The sequence below is a fragment of the Macaca mulatta genome, chromosome 5, assembly GCF_049350105.2.
Source record: "Macaca mulatta isolate MMU2019108-1 chromosome 5, T2T-MMU8v2.0, whole genome shotgun sequence".
Lineage (NCBI taxonomy): Eukaryota > Metazoa > Chordata > Mammalia > Primates > Cercopithecidae > Macaca > Macaca mulatta.
Genome location: NC_133410.1, coordinates 117,198,555 through 117,220,802, shown reverse-complemented (window position 1 = coordinate 117,220,802; position 22,248 = coordinate 117,198,555). Strand labels below are relative to the sequence as shown.

The window sequence follows — 22,248 nt, the reverse complement described above, 5'->3', positions numbered from 1 at the left end:
AAAAAAAGACTTGACTTCATCTACTACAGAGAACCTCAACTCTTTTGTCATCTTGCCCTCACAGCAGAACTTAAACCAAATACCCCAGGTAATCAAAGGGGCAATAATTCACTTCTGCACCACTGAAGATAACCCTTGACTTCCACACCACCATTCAATTAGGATGAACCTATTTGGATTAACAAAGGGCCAAGTGAGGAGGGAAGAGCAAGGAGGACAGGGGAGGGGAAGCTGCCTTCTGCTGCTCTCTGCTGAAAGACCTCCTTTTAAATATGTCCAGTGAAAAGGATTAAGATAAACCTCTAAAAAATACTGGCATGAGGTAACTTGGAACTAAAGATGAAGGGTAATACTGACCAGCTTTGCAAACCTGAAGGGAGAAGCATTATTACTTCAAAAGGATTTTGAGGTAACAGGCCTAAATATACAAAACCTCGGAAATATATAAAAATGGGATCTACTGGGCAGCTAAAACAGTACAACCCTACAAAGAACAAGACATGATAGACATGATTTTGGCCATAAAACCTACTAGAAAACCCAAGGATTTTCTATAATGTGAACTAAGCATATAAATATAGAAAGATTTTTATTTTTTGCCACCACATTTCTTCTTGAGAAGAAAATAATCAGTATTGGCAAAATGGTCCATGAAGACTCCTATGAAAGCATAGAAAGTGCTGGAAAATGATGAAATTAGAATAAAGTGGGACTTGGAAATGTTTTAAAAAGAGGAACACATTAACTGAATTATTTGGAATGCTAGAATGGAAGTGTCCTACAAATAATGCAAAGGTCATTACAACTGTCTTTAGAATGTACCAATCCTTTTTGCAATAAAATTAACAATTAATTCTAATATTAAGATAGATTTTCATACCTTAAGAAGTACTAACCAAGAAGGGAGATGTTTTAGAGGCATGTTAAATGCTAGAGAGAAGCCAGGGCCAAGTTTTAAGCCTTCAGGGTTCAAATCACATATGACTAGTTGAAATTTTATATATATATATATATACACACACACACACACACATATATTCACACACACACACACACACCTGTCTCTTTCACAGCTTATCAATCCCAAGAAAATAAGGGCTCCTATCAATTTCAGAGCCCAGGGACCCCTCCCACTACAGTTATCAGTTCAGTGGGAATGGGCTATTACTTACATTCTTTGATGAACAAATAAGTCAGTGTCAGCGTAACCGTGTGACCGCTGAAGAGGAAGTCTCCACATAAGATATGTGATCCAGTTATGGACAATCCACCACCAGAAATCAATCGTAGAATCCGTTGTACTTTTGCCTGAGAGTCTCCATTAAGCTGAACGACACAAGAAGATTAAGAAGGGAATCTACAAGTGGCTAAAATCATGTTTCAGTCTAATTGTGTGACTCTTAGAAAGGACACCAGGTTGTGATTTTTTTTTTTTCTTTTTAACCTAAAAAGTCAAAAAGAATCCAAGGAGAAGCTCCTCAAACTGGGTTTTATTCATTTATTGGCAAGTTTTATTGACATGTTTTAAATTATTCAATATGTTACTAATAATATGTCTTGGTGGTGGTGTGTCCTTGGGCAAAGCTTTTAAAAATATTAATAACCAATGACTTCACCACGACTATGTGCTAAAAAGCAGATCAAAGCTACTTTCTTTCCTTTTTGCAGGGGGAAGTGAGGGTTTTGAATGGTTAATATTTGATTCAGCTGCATACCACATTACCAATATTCTCTACAGTGAATTGGTACCTTGTATTAGGTGGGCAGCCTAAAGTGGACAGACATATAGCTGTATTAATGTCTGACAAAACATTTACAATTAAGAAGAGGAGTTGCAACTCATTAAATAATTTAAATAGGTTTGAAAATGATGGATTAGGGATGCACTGGCAGCTTTAAAAACGAGTAGCTTTGATTAGGAAAAACATCCCTAAAGAAATAGCCTGTGTGCTATGGCAGGAGGCTAGGAGAGCTCCTTTGGACAAGGTGCAGCAGCCCCACAAAGCCACTGTGATGACATGAGAAACAATGCTGGGCTAGGCCAAGGGCTGGAGAGGTTTGTACTCCATTACAATTTAATCATACAGGAAGGAGTTGGTCAAAACTGTAGGCACAGAAAATTGGAATACTGAATTATTGAGGGGCTAGATTGGGTGGGGGATTCAGATCAGATGAGTGTAGAGCAAATTGATTGAGAAAATCAAAGAATAATGCTCAGAAAAAAAATCATGTAATAGAATACACGGGAGAGAAATACAGAAAGACCTTTTGAGACAGGGTCTTGCTCCTTCACCCAGGCTGGAGTGCAATGGGTGGTACATTAGGTACAGGAGAGACCAACTTGGCTGCTGCCAAATAGGAAAGCTTATCATCTACATTGTTTCTTCCATTAAGAAGGTAAGTATCTGAGGTCAAGAGTTCGAGATCAACCTGATCAACATGGAGAAACCCTGTCTCTACTAAAAAAACAAAAACAAAAACCAGCTAGGTGTGGTGGCACATGCCTGTAATCCCAGCTACTCGGGACACTGAGGCAGGAGAATTGCTTGAACCTGGGAGGTGGAGGTTGTGGTGAGCCAAGATTGCACCATTGCACTCCAGCCTGGGCAACAAGAGCAAAACTCTGTCCCAAAAAAAAAAAAAAAAAAAAGTAGGTGTTTGGCCACCTGTGGCCAAGGTGAGGGATAGCTCGCCCTAGAAAGCTTTCTCAGGGAAGGGGAATGTTGCTCTCCCAGCCAAACATTCTTATATGTGGAAAAATAGGTTTGCAAAGCTAAATCATTTCATGTAATCATTTTATAATAACTGGGCCAACACTTATCTAAACACACTTTGAAGAACACAGATTGTCCGACTGTCAATCAAAACTTGGATTGGAGATTAAAGCAAAGTCTAAGCAAAAAATTAAAAGTGAACCATAGGATACATAAAGGAGAAGGCAACTGGAAAACTAGGAAAGCAAAGCTTTCACTATGATGGCTCTTGTAAGCATGTCTGGTGAGTTACAAGTTGTACAGGCATCAATTACTATAACAGATATGACACTTTTCCATAGTGAGTGGCTTCCATATACAAAGTTCTGATATTCCTTATAGTCATGAAGGACATTCTATAGAGTCAGCAACACAGGAGACAAGTAGATTATCTAATAGCTTTGTAACCATAAACATCTAAGCAGCACCCAAAGCCAGCAGACGAACCAAATTCAGAACACAACTCTGATGCCTGTTCTATGACACCACCTCACCTCTAGTCAAACCAACTGATTTGTGTTTCTTTTACTGAACCATGATTCAGGCATGTATAGCTTGCTTATGCTTCAGGAAGGGGTCCCAACAAGTGAACCTGGGCGATGATTAGTAAGGATGTTACCAGAGGTTCCACTGTGACTATTTGTAGCTTGGCTATCCAACAGCACTGATGTGGCTTCTGAAGATTGCAACTCTTCCACAGAGGACAATCTTTAATTTACTTTCTTTCTATAATCATAGCAATTCATCCTGCAAACCTCATCCGTTACTAAGATGGGTTTGCCTTCTTTTCTGTGGCCATTTCTCCATTTAACACATTGCAATAGCCCCTTAGAAGTGTTTATTACACTTCTGAACTTCTCCCACGCCTTAAATTAGCTTCACTAAAATCAGCCAGTGTTTAAATTCAATATGTACACTGTTTTAATTACAGACATTTTCTGCTTTGATGGCTTTGGAAAAGTATAGCTTCTCCAGCCACACCTATATTTGGTGAGGGAGACTGTGGACGTCTTCAGAGAAGCTCGATTTTTCTTTCACCTCAGACATCTGCTTAGTGTTCAGTAAAATATGATGTTAGACTTCATTCCTTTGTCCAGAAAGCACATGATTTGTAATTTTCCATTTTGTAAACCAGGGTGCACTGAAGTCCGAGATGATTAACAGCTCTCTCAAGAACTCGCTCTTCCTGGATAAACTGTAATTCCTTCTTAGGACGGTTTCAGAAGACATCCTCACGCACTGTCTCACTCAAAGGCCACTCTCTCTTTCCAGCTGCTAAAAACCTTGGAGTCATCCTTGACTCCTTTCTCTCAAACCCATATCCAAGTTATTAGCATATCCTATATCCCGAACTGAACAACTTCTCATTACTTCCACTGCTACCGCTAAGGCTGAAGTTCCTATACCGCACTGCAAGACCCTATGTGATCTGTGGTCTGCACACCCCGACCCTTCACAACTCCACTCTGACACACCAGCCTCCCTACTCTTCCTTTATTCACTGTGAATAAGCAGTGTTTTAGCCTAGAGCTCTCATGCCATCCACATGCCTCATTTCCTGGTCTTGGTTCCTGCCCAAATGCTTTGTTATTAAAGACCTCTATATCATCAAATAGAACCCTCAAGCACCCTTTCACCTTACTCAGCTCTGCTGTTCTCCATGTGACAATCACCTGACTTATCATCATGTGACAAATTATGACTTTGTTTATAATTTGTCATCCCTAATAGAATATAAGCTCCAGAAGAGGGACATTGTTTGGGTTACTACAATCCCTGGTACATAAGCTTAATGCCTGTAGAATGAATGCATTAATGAATAAGTAAATGAGAAGGTAACAAAGTAGAATCAAACCCCCAATGGTAATTTTCAGTTAGCAGAAAATATTTTTTTTTAGCACAAAATATATTTTATAAATACATTTTAATTTCTTCCTCTCAAATCTAAATAGAAGACAGAAAAGATGCTAGATTTCAGTTAACACATAGGAAAGTGTCTAGAAGAATGTATAATAAAGGGTAAGTGATCAATGACTGTTTGCCTGGTTTCTTCTAAGTGGTAGTTTGGAAGTACTGACCTTTGGAGCACACTGGAAATGCATTCCAGGCACAGGTAGAGTAGTAACATACATTGTAATGCAGCGATACAGGTATAAAGTTCCAATAATAAAACAGAATCTGCGTCCCACTATTGACCTAAAGGAAAAAATAGGGATGGGGAAAAACAGGTTTACTGTTTGTTTTTATTCCTAATGAAAAATAAAACAATGTTTAACAGGATAAAGAATAATCGGTACAGAATGGCATTAACAAACAAACCACAGTTTCACAGAGTTTAAAGGCTTACTTGTGAGTTGCCCATCCCTACAGTTCCATGGAGAGATTGCACCACAGTTTTCAAAATGAAGATTCACTTACTGCAATAAATCTAGGTGGTTTGACTTCCAAAGGATGTGTGTGTGTGCAGTGGGGGAACTAAAGTAGATGAAGAGTCTACGTAATCACCTCTCCTCAAAGGCACTCTTTACCAGAGAATTCAATGAACCTGTCTGTATTTTCAGTCAACTCACCGCATTAAAACCCTCTCTTGAGAACATATGAAAGGAATAAGCAAGCTACGATCACAGAGGAATTAACTAATGAGTCAAGGTGACATTACATCATTAGACACATAGGGAAATGTGACAACACATTTAACCCACGGTATAAGCAGGGTTTATTTGAGGACCATCTGAAGGTATTTTGACAACACAGGCATGAACTATTCTCTCTGTGGCTAAATAGATTTTCAAAAAACTCTATCTTGAAAATGTCCATAAGTGTTCTCATACAATTAATTACATTTAATAGTGAATTATAAGCTGATTATTTTATTCAATCTTGATCAAAAAAGGACAAAAAAATCCCACAAGTCATTTTTCACTTTATATTTCTGTGGGAAGAAAGTTGTCTTAACTAACATTAGCCCCTGTGCTTCATGACCTGAGTCCTCAGCCTAAGCCAGGCTTCCCAGTGGATGACTGAGGATCCTGTCTTCAAAGGGGAAGGGCTCTGCCATTGTACCATTGCCTCATGGGTATCTGAATGGGCATCACAGGTCTGAATGTCCTCAGTCCAGCTGAACAGGACAGCTCCTTTTCTGTTGTATAGTTAGGTCTATAAGCTCTGGGCTCTGGGGATTAAGAGATGAGTGGGACTCCACATAAAGCCCCTAGACTTGCTAGGTGTTATTTCCTTAGTACATAAAACATATTACTCGAGGTCTCTCATTTTCAGAGCTCTCAAGCTTTCAAGACTGGTAGTGATCAAAGACTTCGGGAAAAACAGGCAGTTTCAGGTAATGTGACATATTTTAAGTTTTCCGTAAGATTGTGGTTCTGACATGAATCAAAGTCTAACTCAGGTACCATCTGGAACTTCTAATTTCAAGAATTATGTGTAAATATATATTTCAGCTGTCTGTTTCCAATAGCTATTTTAAGAGTATTCCAAGGTTTCTGGGGTCAAAAGAAAAAAAAAATAGAAGGGAACACTACCTAGACTGGTAGATGAGAGTATTTATTTATCCCTAAGGCATTTCTTTAAAGGTTTGCTATTCTAGTTCTGCCTTTCCTGGTACTAAAAAGGAGCAGGTAATAAACAGTGCTGAGTTTCTCCCCTCAGTTAAGGGAAAACCAATTCAGCCTTTGATCCAACCTCAGGTTCCAACAGAGTGCTGTTTTGAATTGTGCTCCATGCTGTTAGACAAGGTGAAGTAATAAGCAGAAATTATTATGAGTCAATTACATTCATCCCAGCATTCTGAGTTGAGCTGTACTCAAAACAGAAAACTTAGAAGGTGAAAGATGTACTCTACAGCCTTATTTAGAAAATGAACTAGTGCTAATGATTTTTTTACCATAGCTTTGAAAGGTGCTTTTAAAAGAGAGAGTAAGCAACATTCCTCATTCAGCTGGGATGCTCAAAACAGGTTATAAAAATTATTCTACTAGTTACTAAAATGTAAGAGCCAATTCTACTTCAAATGTAAAAAGGCAAACTTGTGTGAATTGCAACTGAAACAGTGGATATCATTAAAATGTATGGTCCGGCTATGTGACCCTGTGTTTGGATATGTTGAAATCTAAGGTGGTAAGTACAGGCAGTTAACAATAACTATCTAATGAAAATTCAAAAAGAATCTAGATGAAAATATAGCTAAATTGAGGGAAAAACTATACTTCAGGGTGGAGTCCACATACTTACCAGATCCTGGACAATTTCTCGTTTCACACATATATCAATAAAACCTTGCTCTAAATAAAGAAGAAAGCAAATTATCTGCAGCCTTAGCAGGCTCTCTTACATTGTGTTAATTTCCAGACACTAAAAAGAAAAACACTGAAGTTCATAAATACATTTTTTGCTTTTAGCATAAAGCATCCTTTAACAATTTAAGGAGCAGGTTACTTTTTTAAGTAAAAGACAACTCATAGTTAAGTCTATTACTTAAGCATATTAAGGAAACACATGAAGAGTTATATTAAGGAAAATGCTTAGGAATGACTGCAGTTTGTGGAATAACGTTTTAAGACTGCAAAGTTGCATTTGGGGAACTCTTTGAATTCCTCTAATCACAAAACAGTAACAGTGTTAGGGTCTGAGTGGATATACCACATTGAGAGTCCTATAATTGATCAAGTAATGAAAAATGTTACCAACTGAAAAACAATACAGCCAAAATTCTCTAAGAATGATCTTGTGGCATTAATACTGAAATCCTATGTGACCTGGAATCTTCAGATTGTATACAAGTTAGCATATATTACATTTTTAAACTCCATATTATGGTCAGTGTTTTGATCAAAATCATATTTTAGTGATTTAATCACTACCATCCCAGTAGAAAACAAATGTCTAAATGATGAATGAGAGGAAAGGAGGAATTAAGGAGCCTTTGTTTTTATGGACTAGGAGTCAGAATTCACATAGAGAAGCAGAAATAACCACTTCAGGGCTATGTCCAATTCTTAAGTGTCTTCAAAGCAAAAGTACCTGACTTATTTCTTCTTGATTTCCTACTATTCCAAAAATGAGGAGGCTGAACCCAGTGAACCATGAGCTCCTTTGTGATGTCCAAGGAAAACCAGAGGGCAAGTTTACTTTAGAAATCTAAAAATCAAAACCGCATGGATTCAGTTCTAAACTCAGTTTCTTAAACTCTTGTAACTAGATAGCAAGCAAACAAAAAACCAAAACCACACCCACACACCCAGCCCCACAGAAATGTAAAATTTGAGAACTGAATCCAGGCAAACCTTAAAGCAGGCTATTGACTCTAGACCAATACAGACATCACATTATGAGTAATGGAGAAAAAAGTTTCTCAACCTATTCCTTTTCCCACTTGTCAAGAGCCTGAAATAACAAACATGATGGAAGTGAATGTTATTCCTTTCCAAGCCTCTTGATTTATCATACAAATACCATAGCTGGAAGTCAGGAACTGCACCTTAAATTCATCAACTCTGAGTCACCCACCACAGTACTGCTGTACACTGCCACTTTCATACACAGTTGCTCAACAAACACTTACTGAATAGTGACTGAATTTATTCAATGTGGTAGAGCTTTCTACTGCTTTCTTTCATCAAATGTTTGGGTAAGACTGAATTTATTGGAATAAAAAGGAAAGATGATCTCAATTACTCATCTATTCACTCAAAAACAAACCCATGGCAAATCCCCAAAACATTAGATTTACTTACTTGTATCTCAGAAACAGCCACTGGGTGATCCATAATCCAACTAATATAATCCCATTTATTTCTGATACAGAAAATGCCCATTTCACCCTATCAATGTAATCAAAAAACTTGTCTGGGAGTGGAGGGCTAAGCTCCTTGGGAGGGACCCTCTCATGTACAACTGTGATCATGACGGTTGTCAAGACGAGGTTGAAAACCGCATATATGAAGGCAATGCCCGTTTTCCACCACTCTAGTGGAAATTTGTTCCTTGATTCAGTGGGCATAGCAATTTGGATATAGTCCGGGTACTTTTTGGTGCCTTTTCGCAGCCCACTGGATAAGCTCTTGGGTTTACCATTGCCATTTTTGTTTTCTTCTTCAACAGGTTCAGTGGGTCTTGTGTAAGTGTTTGTAGGATCACTGGGTTGATTTTCCAAATGTTCTTCAAGTTTTGCTGTCTCTATGATATCCATTGTCCCCTAGTCTTCAGATCAAAAAGGAGATGGTCAAGTTCTTGTTCTTTGTGGAAATTTAGCTTTTTTCAATCCTTCTATTTCCAAGATCAACATGGACTCTTACAATGGACTTTGTTTCCTAACACAAAAGGTAGAAGGTAGCCATCTGATTACCGTTCCTTCCATGCAACTATATGCTGTACCTTCACCACTTTCAACAAAGGAAGCCAATTCTTCCCTCAAAAAGATGTTACTATCCCACCTAAAAGAAAAACAAAATTATATTCAGAAACTATGCTTGTCCAATTATCAACCATCCAAAAAAAAATTCTTAAAATAAGGAAACAAATACCAAAGTCATTTGCTTTATAAACATAATGTCAGAACCTAGTTAAAGCTGCCGAGATCAAGTTGATTTACAAAATACTGAACTGTTTTATCTTGGAATTCTCATCTCTTTTTGAGCTAGTATCGGTAGAAATAGGAAATAGGAACATTTTAACAATCAGTTCCCTTTAAATTTCCTTAAAGAAAAATCAGGACCCAACATTGCAAACACTTCATCAGACACTATCACTTGTTGCTAACCATGAAGTCATAATAAGCTAGAAATTAACCAGAGATCACATCAATCCTTCCAAAGACTGTATTTTCTATGAGCCATAAAGAAAAAATACAAAACTGGTAAGTGGCTTATATGCATTGAATAATTGTTACTCTCTGCATTTGTCAAAATAGTCAATTTTCTATTTTCTAATTAAAAAACAAGTCTTTTTAAGTGCTCGCTTTCAAGAACAGATTCAAGAACACCACATTCAAGATATTTAAAATGGCACAGCCTCAGTTTATCCTTTTATATTCAGAGATGCATGCCATATACAAGAAAAGCTGGCAGTCTTCAAAATAACTCTGAAAAGATACACCAAGCTTTAGCTATGTCTCTCACACAGGTAACAAGTAGAATTTATTTGAAGGATAAAAATACCTCACTACAATTGGCATGATAAATTAGTAACTAATGACATTTTGATGCAGCCACCACAATTTCTACCAAACAATAGAAACGGGCCTCCAGAGGACCAGCTCAGGGGACTCACCCACCACGACACTGATGAGGATAACTACCTTTGGCTTCAGCTTCACAGGTTCCAGAGAACACACATTTCTTTAGGACACAGGGCACCACTGCCACCTCTTTTATACTTGCTCGTACACGGCCCCAGCTGTTCTCAATTTAGGAGAGCAGTCTTTTAGTCCTGCTACAGAAGCCAGCCACCTGATGAGGTTTTCAAACCTTGTAATTAGTCCCCTCCCTGGATACACTGCTCAACTTAAGCACAATCCACTGCATTTTAAAGCGCCCCCCACCCCCTTTCAGGGTAACTTCAGGGAAAACTGAGGAGGACAAACTCAAAGTGATGACAGCTAAGCCTTTATTTAATGAAAGGAAAAAAAAGTGAAAATGGCAGTCAATATGTACAGGCAATGCCTGTTTACAATTATGGGTGGCAAATAAGCCACAAGTGTTTACTGTACACCTAAATGCCCCAGTGCTGAGGGCTATGTAGGGGAAATTAAAAGGAGTGAAAAACACCTGACCTGAACATTCAGCCAAAGAGCTTGCAGTCTAACCAAAGAGACAGGGCTAAAACGATGAAAGACTACTGGAGAAGACTGATTGGCATATTGTGAAAGGAAGGAGTGGGATGTGCTGGTCACTAGATAAAGTGAGAGGTTTGGTTGTACTGTTTCCCTGCTCCCGGGACAAGATGTGTCCACACACAGGCTCTGATTCTGAGAAAGCAAAAGCATATGGAAAGCTGGCCTGGTAGAGAAATAGGGGATAAGGGAGCATGAGACTAGCTAAAAGGTGCTACTGAGAATTATAAACATCTCACCTTTCTCTTGTCCTTCTGCAGAGCCCCCAGCTATCAATACATTACAGCAGGATAAGAAAGGCCCAGTGGCCCTCTGGCTTGACAGTGTCTTGGCACAATGTTGTGGGAAGAATAGGCACAATGTTGTGGGAAGAATAAGCACAATGAAGAGGTGCCTCAGGAAGGTATTTTCAACAACAAACCTTCAACACCATGAACTACTACTTCTAACGGAGGTCGGTCCGAAGCACTAACACAGCCATTTCCTGTATCTCTTTAGCAGCCTTGCCTAATCCACTTACAGCATCTTGCCAAACCATCATCCAAATTCCCTTCAACTTTACTCTTTCATATGTGCTCCTAGACTTGTGTTCATGTGTGAGAGAAGCTTGTGATTTTGAAACTCCATTTCACAGTGGATGTACAGATGGTCTTTATAAGGTAGCTACTTGGTTCTAGAACACAGAATGTGGAACAGAAGAAAATCCAATTAGTAACCTTTTTTCTTTTTTTTTCCCCAAGAGGAAACAGCCACCCACCTCATGGGACTGCTATGAGAATGACTAAATAATTGTGAAGAGCTTTGTGCCCCTGGGAGTAAGAACACTATGTGAGTACAATGCCCATTTATCGTCATTAGTGTTAAAATTAATATTTTCCTTGGGATTAAGATTAAATATACACAGCACATTCATCATGTGTCAACAAATCTTGGGACAGAATGTTTGTCATCAAGACAATGATCGCAACATATTCATTCCTATTGTGACAGGAAAATATCTCGGGGTCCCAAAATCACTAAGCTAGAGGGAAAAGTCAAGCTGGGAACTGCTTAGGGCAAACCTGCCTCTCATTCTCACACATCTGCTCACTGAGATAAATGCATATCTCATTGCCTGCTTTGGAGAGGCTAATCAGAAGCCCAAAAGAATGCAACCATTTATTTCTTATCTACTTATGACCTGGAAGCCCCCTCCCTGCTTTGAGTTGTCCCACCTTTCCAGACCGAACCAATGTTCATCTTACATATGTTGATTCATGTCTCATGTCCCCCTAAGATGTATAAAACCAAACTGTGCTCTGACCACCTTGGGCACATGTCATCAAGACCTCCCAAGGCTGTGTCATGGGCGTGCATCCTCAACCTTGGCAAAATACTTTCTAAATTAACTGAGACCTGTCTCAAATTTTCAGGGTTCACATTTTGGTAACCACAGAGGGATTCTGAGTGGAGATGCCCCTAACCTTTGACAAATCTATCAGTGCTTGGTTGAGTCTTGGGCTATCTTTATGGCTTAAACCAACAGGACAATTTGCTGAGGCCTGGAAGCACCCATTCCAGAGAATCCCTGATCTCCCCAATTCTAGTTGAGATCTAAAGTTTATTTTGCTGTCACAACTTTTTTTTGGAGTTTTAGTTGCTTCCAATACAAGGAAGACACGTTTTCTTGCTTCCATGATGATGGAACGCAGGTAACTCCTTTACGGAGTTTCCCTTCCAAAAGGGAAGATGAGTTTTTTTTTTTTCCTGCTCCTAGTGACACAGAAGATAGAAAAGTTATTTAGGCAGATAGTGAGGGTAAAAGAGTCCTCAGCAAGGCTTCCCTTCTAACAGAAAGCAGCCCGAGAAACATTTTTTTTTTGTCTAATGAAGAGCAGCCTGAAAAATTGAGCTGCAAACATAGATAAGCAAGCTGGAAGCTTGCACAGGTTGCTGCTGGCAGCTGTGCCAATACAAAATGGCTACCTGGTAGCCAGGTATGTTCAACGTGGAGGCTCCATCTTCCCTTTTGTCACCATGTGTACAGTAAAGACACAGGCAACATGGTGCTGGCCAGGAAGATAACCTATTTGCATAATAAAAGATTAGGGTGGAGGTGGCCAGTTTTTTGCACCCTTATGCAAATGGCACACCTGGTCCAGGCAATCTTTCATGCCCTATGTAAATCAAACACCACCTCCTCAGGCTCATCTGTAAAACCTCCTGCATTTCACTGAGGAAGCAGAAACCCATTTGGGACCCCTCTCTCTGCAGGAGAAAGCTCTTTTCCTTTTGCCTATTAATTCTCTGCTTTTAACCTCGCTCCATGTGTGTCCATGTCCTTGATTTCCTCTGCATGAGACAATGAACCTCAGGTATCACCCCAGACAACAAGGCTGCTTCATTAGGATAGACAGCAGTCTTCAGTCTGAGACCCACCCACCCCTAGATAACTAACTAAATCGGGGTTTGTCTTGGCTAAAGTTAACATTAACAACCAGCTGCTCTTAATGTCTCTTTACCATTAGAGCGTTCAGTAATCATATAAGTTGTGTAATCATTTGTTTTGCTTAACTGGTTTTTTATTTATTGTTTCTGTTTTTGATATTGTTTCAGTCTTTTTCCCATTGGGTTTAACCAACTTCACCCAACTTGATCAAATCCGAATGAAAGTTCCAAATTATGGGGAACAAGGCCTCTGAAGTGGCTAAATTCTCATAGACACACACAAAAAAGGTAGTATGGTAAGGTGGTATAGTGGGGGGAGAAAAACAGCCAGAAAAAGGAAAAAAAAAAAAAAAAGGAAAGATTTTTTATTTTGATTACTTAAGGGGCTTTATTTACATAACAAAGCCACCTTTTTGCTAGCCAGGTCAAACTGAAAGCAATGGCAGTCACCCCATGCTGCATTTCAATAGCTAAGGTTCTGCCTTTTCTTTTCCCACCATGACAGCCTGAGGTTTGGTTACTAAATCAAGCCCTTTCTGGTTTGATACTTGGTACTTCTGAAATAGCGGCAATTTGTCCTAGTTCGTGAAATATGGAAATGAGATTTAAAGAGTATTTTTTTTTAAAGGAACTCAATGGTTAAAGTCAGCTTAATTGAAAACTACCATCCACGAGGTGGGTCTGTACGTTTGCATGTGTTTGTATTTAAGAGGACTTCATGTTTTTCTTTTTTCTCCCCTAGGACCTTGTCCTTTTTTTTGTTTTTTTTTTTGAGACAGAGTCTTGCTCTGTTGTCCAGGCTGGAGTACAGTGGTGTGATCGTGGCTCACTGCAACCTCAGCCTCCTGGGTTCAAAGGATTCTCCTGCTTCAGTCTCCCAAGTAGCTGGGATTACAGGCACACACCACCATGCCCAGCTAATTTTTGTATTTTTAGTACAGATGGGGTTTCACCATGTTAACCAGGCTGGTCTTGAACTCCTGACCTCAGTTGATCCACCTGCCTTGGCCTCTCAAAGTGCTGGAATTATAGGTATGAGCCACCATGCCCAGCACCCTTTTTAAAAAAATTTTTTCTTCTCAGTTGACTGGATTCTGTTTTCTTCCTTTACTTCTGCTGTCTCTCCTTTCTCTTTCACCCTCTGCTTCATGAGGGACCAAAAATACTTTATAATAGCCTGGGGTTCCTTAAAGAAAATGGAGAAGGCATCAGACTCCCTTTCAGGGAGAAACCTGTTTCTCCTTATGGAACTTCAAGAGTATAAACAGACAAGTTCATCTCAGCTTTTAAACTGCTTGCTTTTGTATTGTTACCTGATTTATTGACTAAAATAGTTATTGCAACAGAGGCTTAGCTTCAGTTTTTAAAGAAAAGTGTAGTTTAAACACTTAGAAATATCTTTGTGTAAAAAAATTTTTTAAAGTACCCCATAAAATCATCACATGGTCTAGCCTCACAAAAATTCTCCCTTTTTGGAAACCCAGGATTCAGTGTGGGCTCTGCCCAGGGTTCAGAGATCTGGTTAAAAGATAGATAGGTAATCTCTAAATAAAATTGGTCTCCTTATGCAATCCTATGATAGATTTTTATAATTTTACGTTTGATTTGGCATTCATCTTTAATCTCCCTCTAGACTTTTTCTCTCTGTACCTTATGATGCAAATTTTGCTATTTGATTTTCACCTGAGTTGTTTCCTTTAATATGCAAATTTAAGGCTACCTAGCTGACAACTACCTAAGGTTATGAAACAGGTTATCAAGATCCTGAAAATCTGGGGTGTGCCCAAGATGGCCGAATAGGAATAGCTCCAGCCTCCAGCTCCCAGCATGAATGACACAGAAGACAGGTGATTTCTGCCTTTTCAACTGAGGTACCGGGTTCATCTCACTGGGGCGTGTCAGACAGTCGGTGCTGGTTCAAGGGTGCAGCCCAACCAGCGAGAAGTGAAGCAGCGCGAGGCATCGCCTCACCTGGGAAGTGCAAGGGGGAAGGGAATTCCTTTTCCTAGCCAAAGGAAATTGAGACACACAACACCTGGAAAATCGGGTAACTCCCACCCTAATACTGCGCTTTACCAAGGGTCTTAGCAAACGACACACAAGGAGATTATATGCCACACTTGGCCCAGAGGGTCCCACGCCCATGGAGCCTCCCTTCATTGCTAGCACAGCAGTCTGAGATCTAACTGCAAGGTGGCAGCCAGGCTGGGGGAGGGGCACCCACCATTGCTGAGGTTTAAGAAGATAAACAAAGCCACCAGGAAGCTCAAATTGGGTGGAGCCCACTGCAGCTCAAGGAGGCCTGCCTGCCTCTGTAGATTCCACCTCTGGGGACCGGGCATAGCTAAACAAAAAGCAGCAGAAACTTCAGCAGAGGTAAATGTCCCTGTCTGACAGCTTTGAAGAGAGCAGTGGTTCTCCCAGCATGGAGGTTGAGATCTGAGAATGGACAGACTGACTGCTCAAGTGGGTACCTGACCCCTGAGTAGCCTAACTGGGTGACATCCCCCACTAGGTGCAGACTGACATCTCACACCTCACATGGCTAGGTACACCTGTGAGACGAAGCTTCCAGAGCAAAAATCAGACAGCAACACTCACTGTTCAGCAATAGTCTATCTTCTGCAGCCTCCGCTGCTGATACCCAGGCAAACAGGGTCTGGAGTGGACCTCAAGCAAACTCCAACAGACCTGCAGCTGAGGGTCCTGACTGTTAGAAGGAAAACTAAGAAACAGAAAGGACACCCACACCAAAACCCCATCAGGATGTCACCATCATCAAAGACCAAAGGCAGATAAAACCACAAAGATGGGGAAAAAGTAATGCAGAAAAGCTGGAAATACAAAAAATCAGAGCACATCTCCCCCTCCAAAGGAACACAGCTCATCGCCAGCAATGGAACAAAGCTGGATGGAGAATGACTTTGATGAGTTGAGAGAAGAAGGCTTCAGTCGATCAAACTTCTCAGAGCTCAAGGAGGAACTACATAACCAGCACAAAGAAACTAAAAACCTTGAAAAAGGAATGGATGAATGGATAACTAGAATAATCAATGCACAGAAGACCTTAAAAGAATGGATAGAGATGAAAACCATGACATGAGAACTACATGACAAATGCACAAGCTTCAGTAACCGACTTGATCAACTGGAAGAAAGATTATCAGCGACTGAAGATTGAACGAATGAAATGAAGCAAGAAGAGAAGTGTAGAGAAAAAAGAGTAAAAAGAAATGAACAAAGCCTCCAAGAAATATGGGATTATGTGAAAAGACCAAATCTAAATCTGGTGTACCTGAAAGTGACGGGGAGAATGGAACCAAGTTGGAAAACACTCTGCAGCATATCATCCAGGAGAACTTCTCCAACCTAGCAAGGCAGGCCAACATTCAAATTCAGGAAACACAGAGAATGCCACAAAGATACTCCTTGAGAAGAGCAACTGCAAGACACATAATTGTCAGATTCACCAAAGTTGAAATGAAGGAAAAAATCTTAAGGGCAGCCAGAGAGAAAGGTCGGGTTACCCACAAAGGGAAGCCCATCAGACTAACAGCAGATCTCTCGGCAGAAACTCTCCAAGCCAGAAGACAGTGGGGGCCAATATTCAACATTCTTAAAGAAAAGAATTTTCAACCCAGAATTTCATATCCAGCCAAACTAAGTTTCATAAGTGAAGGAGAAATTAAAATCCTTTACAGACAAGCAAATGCTTAGAGATTTTGTCACCACCAGGCCTGCCCTACAAGAGCTCCTGAAGGAAGCACTAAACATGGAAAGGAACAACCAGTACCAGCCATTGCAAACACATGCCAAAATGTAAAGTCCATCGATGCCAGGAAGAAACTGCATCAACTAACGGGCAGAACAACCAGCTAACATCATAATGACAGGATCAAGTTCACACATAACAATATTAACCTTAAATGTAAACGGACTAAATGGTCCAATTAAAAGACACAGACTGGCAAATTGGATAAAGAGTCAAGACCCATCAGTTTGCTGTATTCAGGAGAGCCATCTCACATGCAGAGACACACATAGGCTCAAAATAAAGGGATGGAGGAAGACCTACCAAGCAAATGGAAAACAAAAAAAGGCAGGGATTATTGTAACTTTTAATCTTGTGGCTTTGGGCAGTTTAGTCCACAGGAACTGAGGTTTGTTTTGAGAAAGGACTATTACTGTCTTTGTTTTAAAGCTAAACTATAAGCTAAGGTCCCAAAGTTAGTTTGTCCTACACCCAGGAATGAACAAGTACAGCTTGGAGGTTAGCAAGATGGAGTCAATTAGGTCAAATCTTTTTCACTGTTTCAGTTATAATTTTGCAATGGTGGTTCCAAAACTTCACATGATGGCTATCACAGTTTTCATAAATAATCTAGGTAAACAATTAAAATAATTATGTAAATGTAATGGGATAAATGATTGTAGACAAACAGGTCATAATTTAGAATCTAAAGTTATATTAAAAAATAGATATTTCATTATTTGGGTATTTTCCAATAAAAATATATTTGTAGGAAAACATTCTTTCAAAAAGAAAGTGTCCTTTTAAAAAAGGGTGAACAATTTTTGTCTAATTCAAAGCTTATTTAAAGGTCATGTATAAAACAAACCAGGAAATAAGAGAGATGTAGAGAAAGTTGTAAAAATAATTTTTTTTTGGTAAGAAAGCTTAAAAAGAAATAAGTTCAAATAAATAATTTTGTATGAGATTCTTCATATGAGAAAGAATTTAGTCCTAGAGTAGAATGACTGGTTGTTTAAGAAAGAGGGATGATCAGGACAAACCAGAAAGTCCAAGCATGTAATGAATGGTCTGCATAAGTCACAAGGAGAGGATTAAAGAAAACTTGTATTTTCAAGTTGTCACATTAAGTTTTGGTTTGCTTAGGAAAAAACTGAGATTAAAGCCTTTTTTTAAATTGAGGTTATTACATGCATGTAGCTCTCTGTATGTGCTTTTAAAGTACTTGTGACATTGAGTTACAGGCCTGTGACTTTTGTGTCTAAAAAAGACACCAAGTCCTGTTAAATTTTAAACACTGACAGCAATTAAACCCCATCTTCAGGTCCAGTAAAAGATGCCAATCAAAATAAACTGCATTCTTGAGACACTGGGCCAGAAATTAAAGCTATTAAACTCCTCAAGGCCCAGGAACTATCATGGAACAGGTGGGTGTATGAGACTGTAGGAATTGATTCTGAGAGATAAGTTCAGTTTCTCTACAAATTAATCATCAATGTCAAAGACACACTGATGTAAGATGAGCACATGGGCCCCTGTGCCTGATTAGGTTTTCTTGAAGCATTAACTGACTCCTTAGTAAAGGTTATAAAGCTTATAAAAGGCTTATGGAAGTTTTATCTTATGGTTAAAATTAAAATTTTATAGTTTATAAAATTGTGAAAATCAAATTTAATTGGCTTCATGCTGTTCTTATTCAGGCTTATTGTTTGGAAAATTAAGTCTCCTTTCCCAAAGAATGAAGGTATTGCCTTTTTAAAAAAAAATCTTTTTGGTTTTTTTTTTTTTAATCCTTGTGTTATCATTTTGGTTTTTTTTTTTTTTTAATCCTTGTGTTATTTTGGTTAAATGAAATGACTTATTTTACAATGACTTGTGATCCTATTTTGTGATATCAAGTGTTTTAAACCTTGGATATTTGACAAGCTTTCCAAATCAAATTATAAATTATGTCTTTTTCTTACCTAATTAATCCTTTAAGATATTAGATTCCCTAAAGTCCAAAAATGACATATTTGACTTTGGTATAAAAATTATGCAGAAAGCGTTGTCAAATATAAAATGATGTTTAGTTTTCTTTGGGCTGTATTTATATAAATATGGTATTGGTATGTGTTCCAAAATTATGAGAAACTTCCATAATTCTGATATGACTTAATGTACATTATCAGTAATAATTATAATTATGTTAAATTATTGCGTGCCACAGACATAACCAATTTCCTTGTCAATTATGTCTTTGACTATGGCTGCCCTAAAACATTTTGTCATCCACAGAAAATTGTCTTATTTTGGTCCTCTTTAGAAGGGGGTTTTATAATCAGCTATAAAACCCTTACAGGTGCTCCTGAATGCAGGTTTCTGATAACTTTGGAGATTGTGACATCAGAATAGAGGAAAAACTTTCAGGACTCATAGAGAGCTGAAATGTTCATGAATATTAAGCAGAACAGGAATTAACTGCATGGACTAAACTAATAGAAGTCTGAAGTAATCTTTTTAACTTTTTTTGTTTAAAACCTGCTCATCCTTTGGTTTGTTTTTCAGAGTCAGGAAAACTTTTAAGCTATTTACAACTTTTAACAATTGAGTAATGTATACTCCTATGAACAAAATTTGGAGCATATTCGTGTTCTCTCTGATTTTTCCAGAATTGGGAAACTATTGGAAACTATTTGTATTCTTAACTTATGGCAATACAGTTATTTGCGTATAAGTACAATAAGAATCTGTTTTCATTTATAATAGGACACAACTGGAGAAACTGGTTATTTTTCAAGGCTTAGGCTGGAATGGTGTGCTTTCCTTTAAAGAATCAAACTTGACTTATGGAGCCTATAAAAGCCTCTTGGGAAAACTGGCCTCATACTTGTCTACACAGTCCCTGTACAGGGTTCCTGACCTGTGGTAAGTAAAGAATATCACTTTCTGACAGGCCTAGGAGCTCCAAGTTTTATCTTAGAACCTCAAGAGGAGAGAATCACCCAATTCACAGGTATTTGATGATACATATCCATGGCTGGGCTTGGTTTTTAAAAAGTCTTATCTGAGATTCCTTCTATTGATGTGGTGGCTCATATCTGTAATTTCAGTACTTTGGGAGGCCAAGGCAGGAGGTCATTTGAGCCCAGGAGTTCAAGACCGGTCTGGGCAACATGACAAAACCGCGTGGTTACAAAAAAAATACAAAACATTAGCTGGGTGTGGTGGTGCACCTGTAGTCCCAACTACTTGGGAGGCTAAGGTTGGAGGATTGCTTGAGACTAAGAGGTTGAGGCTGCAGTGCCAGTGATCACACCACTGCATTCCAGCCTAGGTGATGGAGTGAGACCCTGTCTCCAAAAAAAAGTTGCTGTTACCCAGTATTAGTTATGTAATGTAGCCTAGTGGTATAAACCTGCCGCTGCTACCATTTTTACTCTCTGATGAACTTTGGAATCATTTTATCAGATGATAGGAAAACTTCTATTGACATTATTAAAAGGAAATGACTCTCATTATATAATATGGCAACATCAAATCTTTACTGGGATAATACCTCAGCTTCCCATGTATGAATATAGTATAGCCTTATGCTTACTTTTATCTACATCAGCTAATTTTTATAGCTTTCTTCATATAAGTTCTGAACATTTATTTTAATTATTAAAATTTGTTGCCATTTTTTCTTTGTTATGGTGGCTACATCAGTAACCAACAATCAAGTAAGTGATTTTTTTTAGCTTTTCTAACTGGTTAATACTGATTCTATAAGGATACTGTGTTTTTAATTCATAAACAAAATCTAACTTTCCAGTGGAATATTGCATGTTTTAGTTATTTTCACATATATATTTTCTGCCTTTTAGTCATTACCTGCCTGTTTTCTTTTTATTTTCTTGGCTTCATTGGCTAGAACAATGTTAAAAATTACAGATGTAGAAGTAAAACACAGAAGTACAATGGTGTCTATGGATGTGTTTTCTTGTAATTTGACAGAAAGATTCTAAAGCTCATTTAGGAGTGCAAATGAAAGCAGCAGACTTTTCCCACTAGGTATTGCAACATCAATTGGATACTGAGTTTTACCAAATGCCATTTTGGTTTCACTCCAGATAATAATATCTTTTCCTTTTAAACATGTTTGTGATGTATTTTATTACAATCATTTTCTAATTTTAAATCTTCCTCACATTTCTGGAATAAATCAGGCTTAGTTCAAAAAAAATGTAACAAAACACTAGCAGTGTACTGGAAGGTTCAGAGTTTGCCATTTGCCTTCTAAAGGGAGATGAATCTATACAGATCTTTAATTTTTTCAGTATTTTCTAGGTTAACTTCCAGTATTTTGCAATGTAAGAGGACTCAGAAGGCTTGGCATCTGCTTTGTACTCTGGTATACTACCCTAAACAAATGAACTAATGGAACTGCCACCCACTGAGAGAGGAACTATTGTGGCTTTTTTCGCTTTCCCAGACACTGGTAGGAAAGGATAACTATAGTGTGAACCCTGAAAACCTGAAATAGATCTTAGTTAATTTAGAAAGGTTATTTTGCCAAGGTTGAGGATGCACACCCATGACACAGCCTCAGGAGGTCTTGATGACATGTGCCCAAGGTGGTCAGAGCACAGTTTGGTTTTATAAATCTTAGGGGGACATGAGACATGAATCAACATATGTAAGATGTTCGGTCTGGAAAGGTGAATCATGAATCAACATATGTAAGATGTTGGTTCGGTCTGGAAAGGTGGGACAACTCAAAGCAAGGAGGGGGCTTCCAGGTCATAGGTAGATAAGAGATAAATGGTTGCATTCTTTTGGGCTTCTGATTAGCCTCTCCAAAGCAGGCAATGAGATATGCATTTATCTCAGTAAGCAGATGTGTGAGAATGGGAGGCAGGTTTGCCCTAAGCAGTTCCCAGCTTGACTTTTCCCTCTAGCTTAGTGATTTTGGGGCCCAGAGATATTTTCCTTTCACATTTCCCCCCTTTTGTTTTTTTTAAATCTTTGGGAGAAAGCATTTTAGAAGGAAAAGTCTCTGGGCTCAGGTTTCATCTTATCTCTCATGGCTAGGGTGGTTTGTTCCAAGATGGGTAGGTCCTGAGTTATTAGGAAAGCTCATTTTTAGAAGGTCATGAAGTCTTGATGTCCTATGAAGAGAATAAAGGGGAAAGAAGGGAGAAAAACAACAACAAACAAAATAATCCTGGAAAATCAATACAGATCACATTACTCTGAAGTTTATACATTAGTAGGCAGGTATGAAAGTGGCTTATGAATGTAAATAGGTTGTTATTTTCTTCTGAGGTTTAAGTTGTCTAGCTTTAGTTCACAGGTCTTCATGAAAGCACAGCTTAGTTTTCAGTGACTTCAAATTAGGAAAAATGGGGAAGAAAGAAGAAAAAAATTGAAAACATTATTTTGAAGACTTCTAGCCAAGAAAAATTAGAATTCGGTCCAAACTGTAGAAAATATTAAAAATTGAAAAACAT

The 22,248-nt window shown here is 38.6% G+C and overlaps 2 protein-coding genes across 3 annotated transcripts in view; both read right to left on the bottom strand.

The window, feature by feature from the left end:
- Window positions 1-22,248, bottom strand: part of SGMS2 (sphingomyelin synthase 2) — a 90,871-nt gene that overhangs the window by 9,551 nt on the left and 59,072 nt on the right. Inside the window, exons 1-4 of one of the 2 annotated variants that reach the window (XM_078001498.1) lie at window positions 8,501-9,199; window positions 7,788-7,904; window positions 4,832-4,949; window positions 1,173-1,326 (exon numbers count right to left, since the gene is read on the bottom strand). In XM_078001498.1, the coding sequence (XP_077857624.1) occupies window positions 1,173-1,326; window positions 4,832-4,885 (208 nt within the window). In that variant the 5' untranslated portion in view covers window positions 4,886-4,949; window positions 7,788-7,904; window positions 8,501-9,199. 2 annotated transcript variants of the gene reach the window in all.
- LOC144340954 (uncharacterized) overlaps window positions 8,792-22,248 on the bottom strand; it is a 98,391-nt gene continuing 84,934 nt past the window's right edge. Inside the window, exon 7 of the mRNA XM_078002584.1 lies at window positions 8,792-9,199. Coding sequence (XP_077858710.1) covers window positions 9,177-9,199 — 23 coding nt within the window. The 3' untranslated portion in view covers window positions 8,792-9,176. The remainder of the gene's footprint in view (window positions 9,200-22,248) is intronic.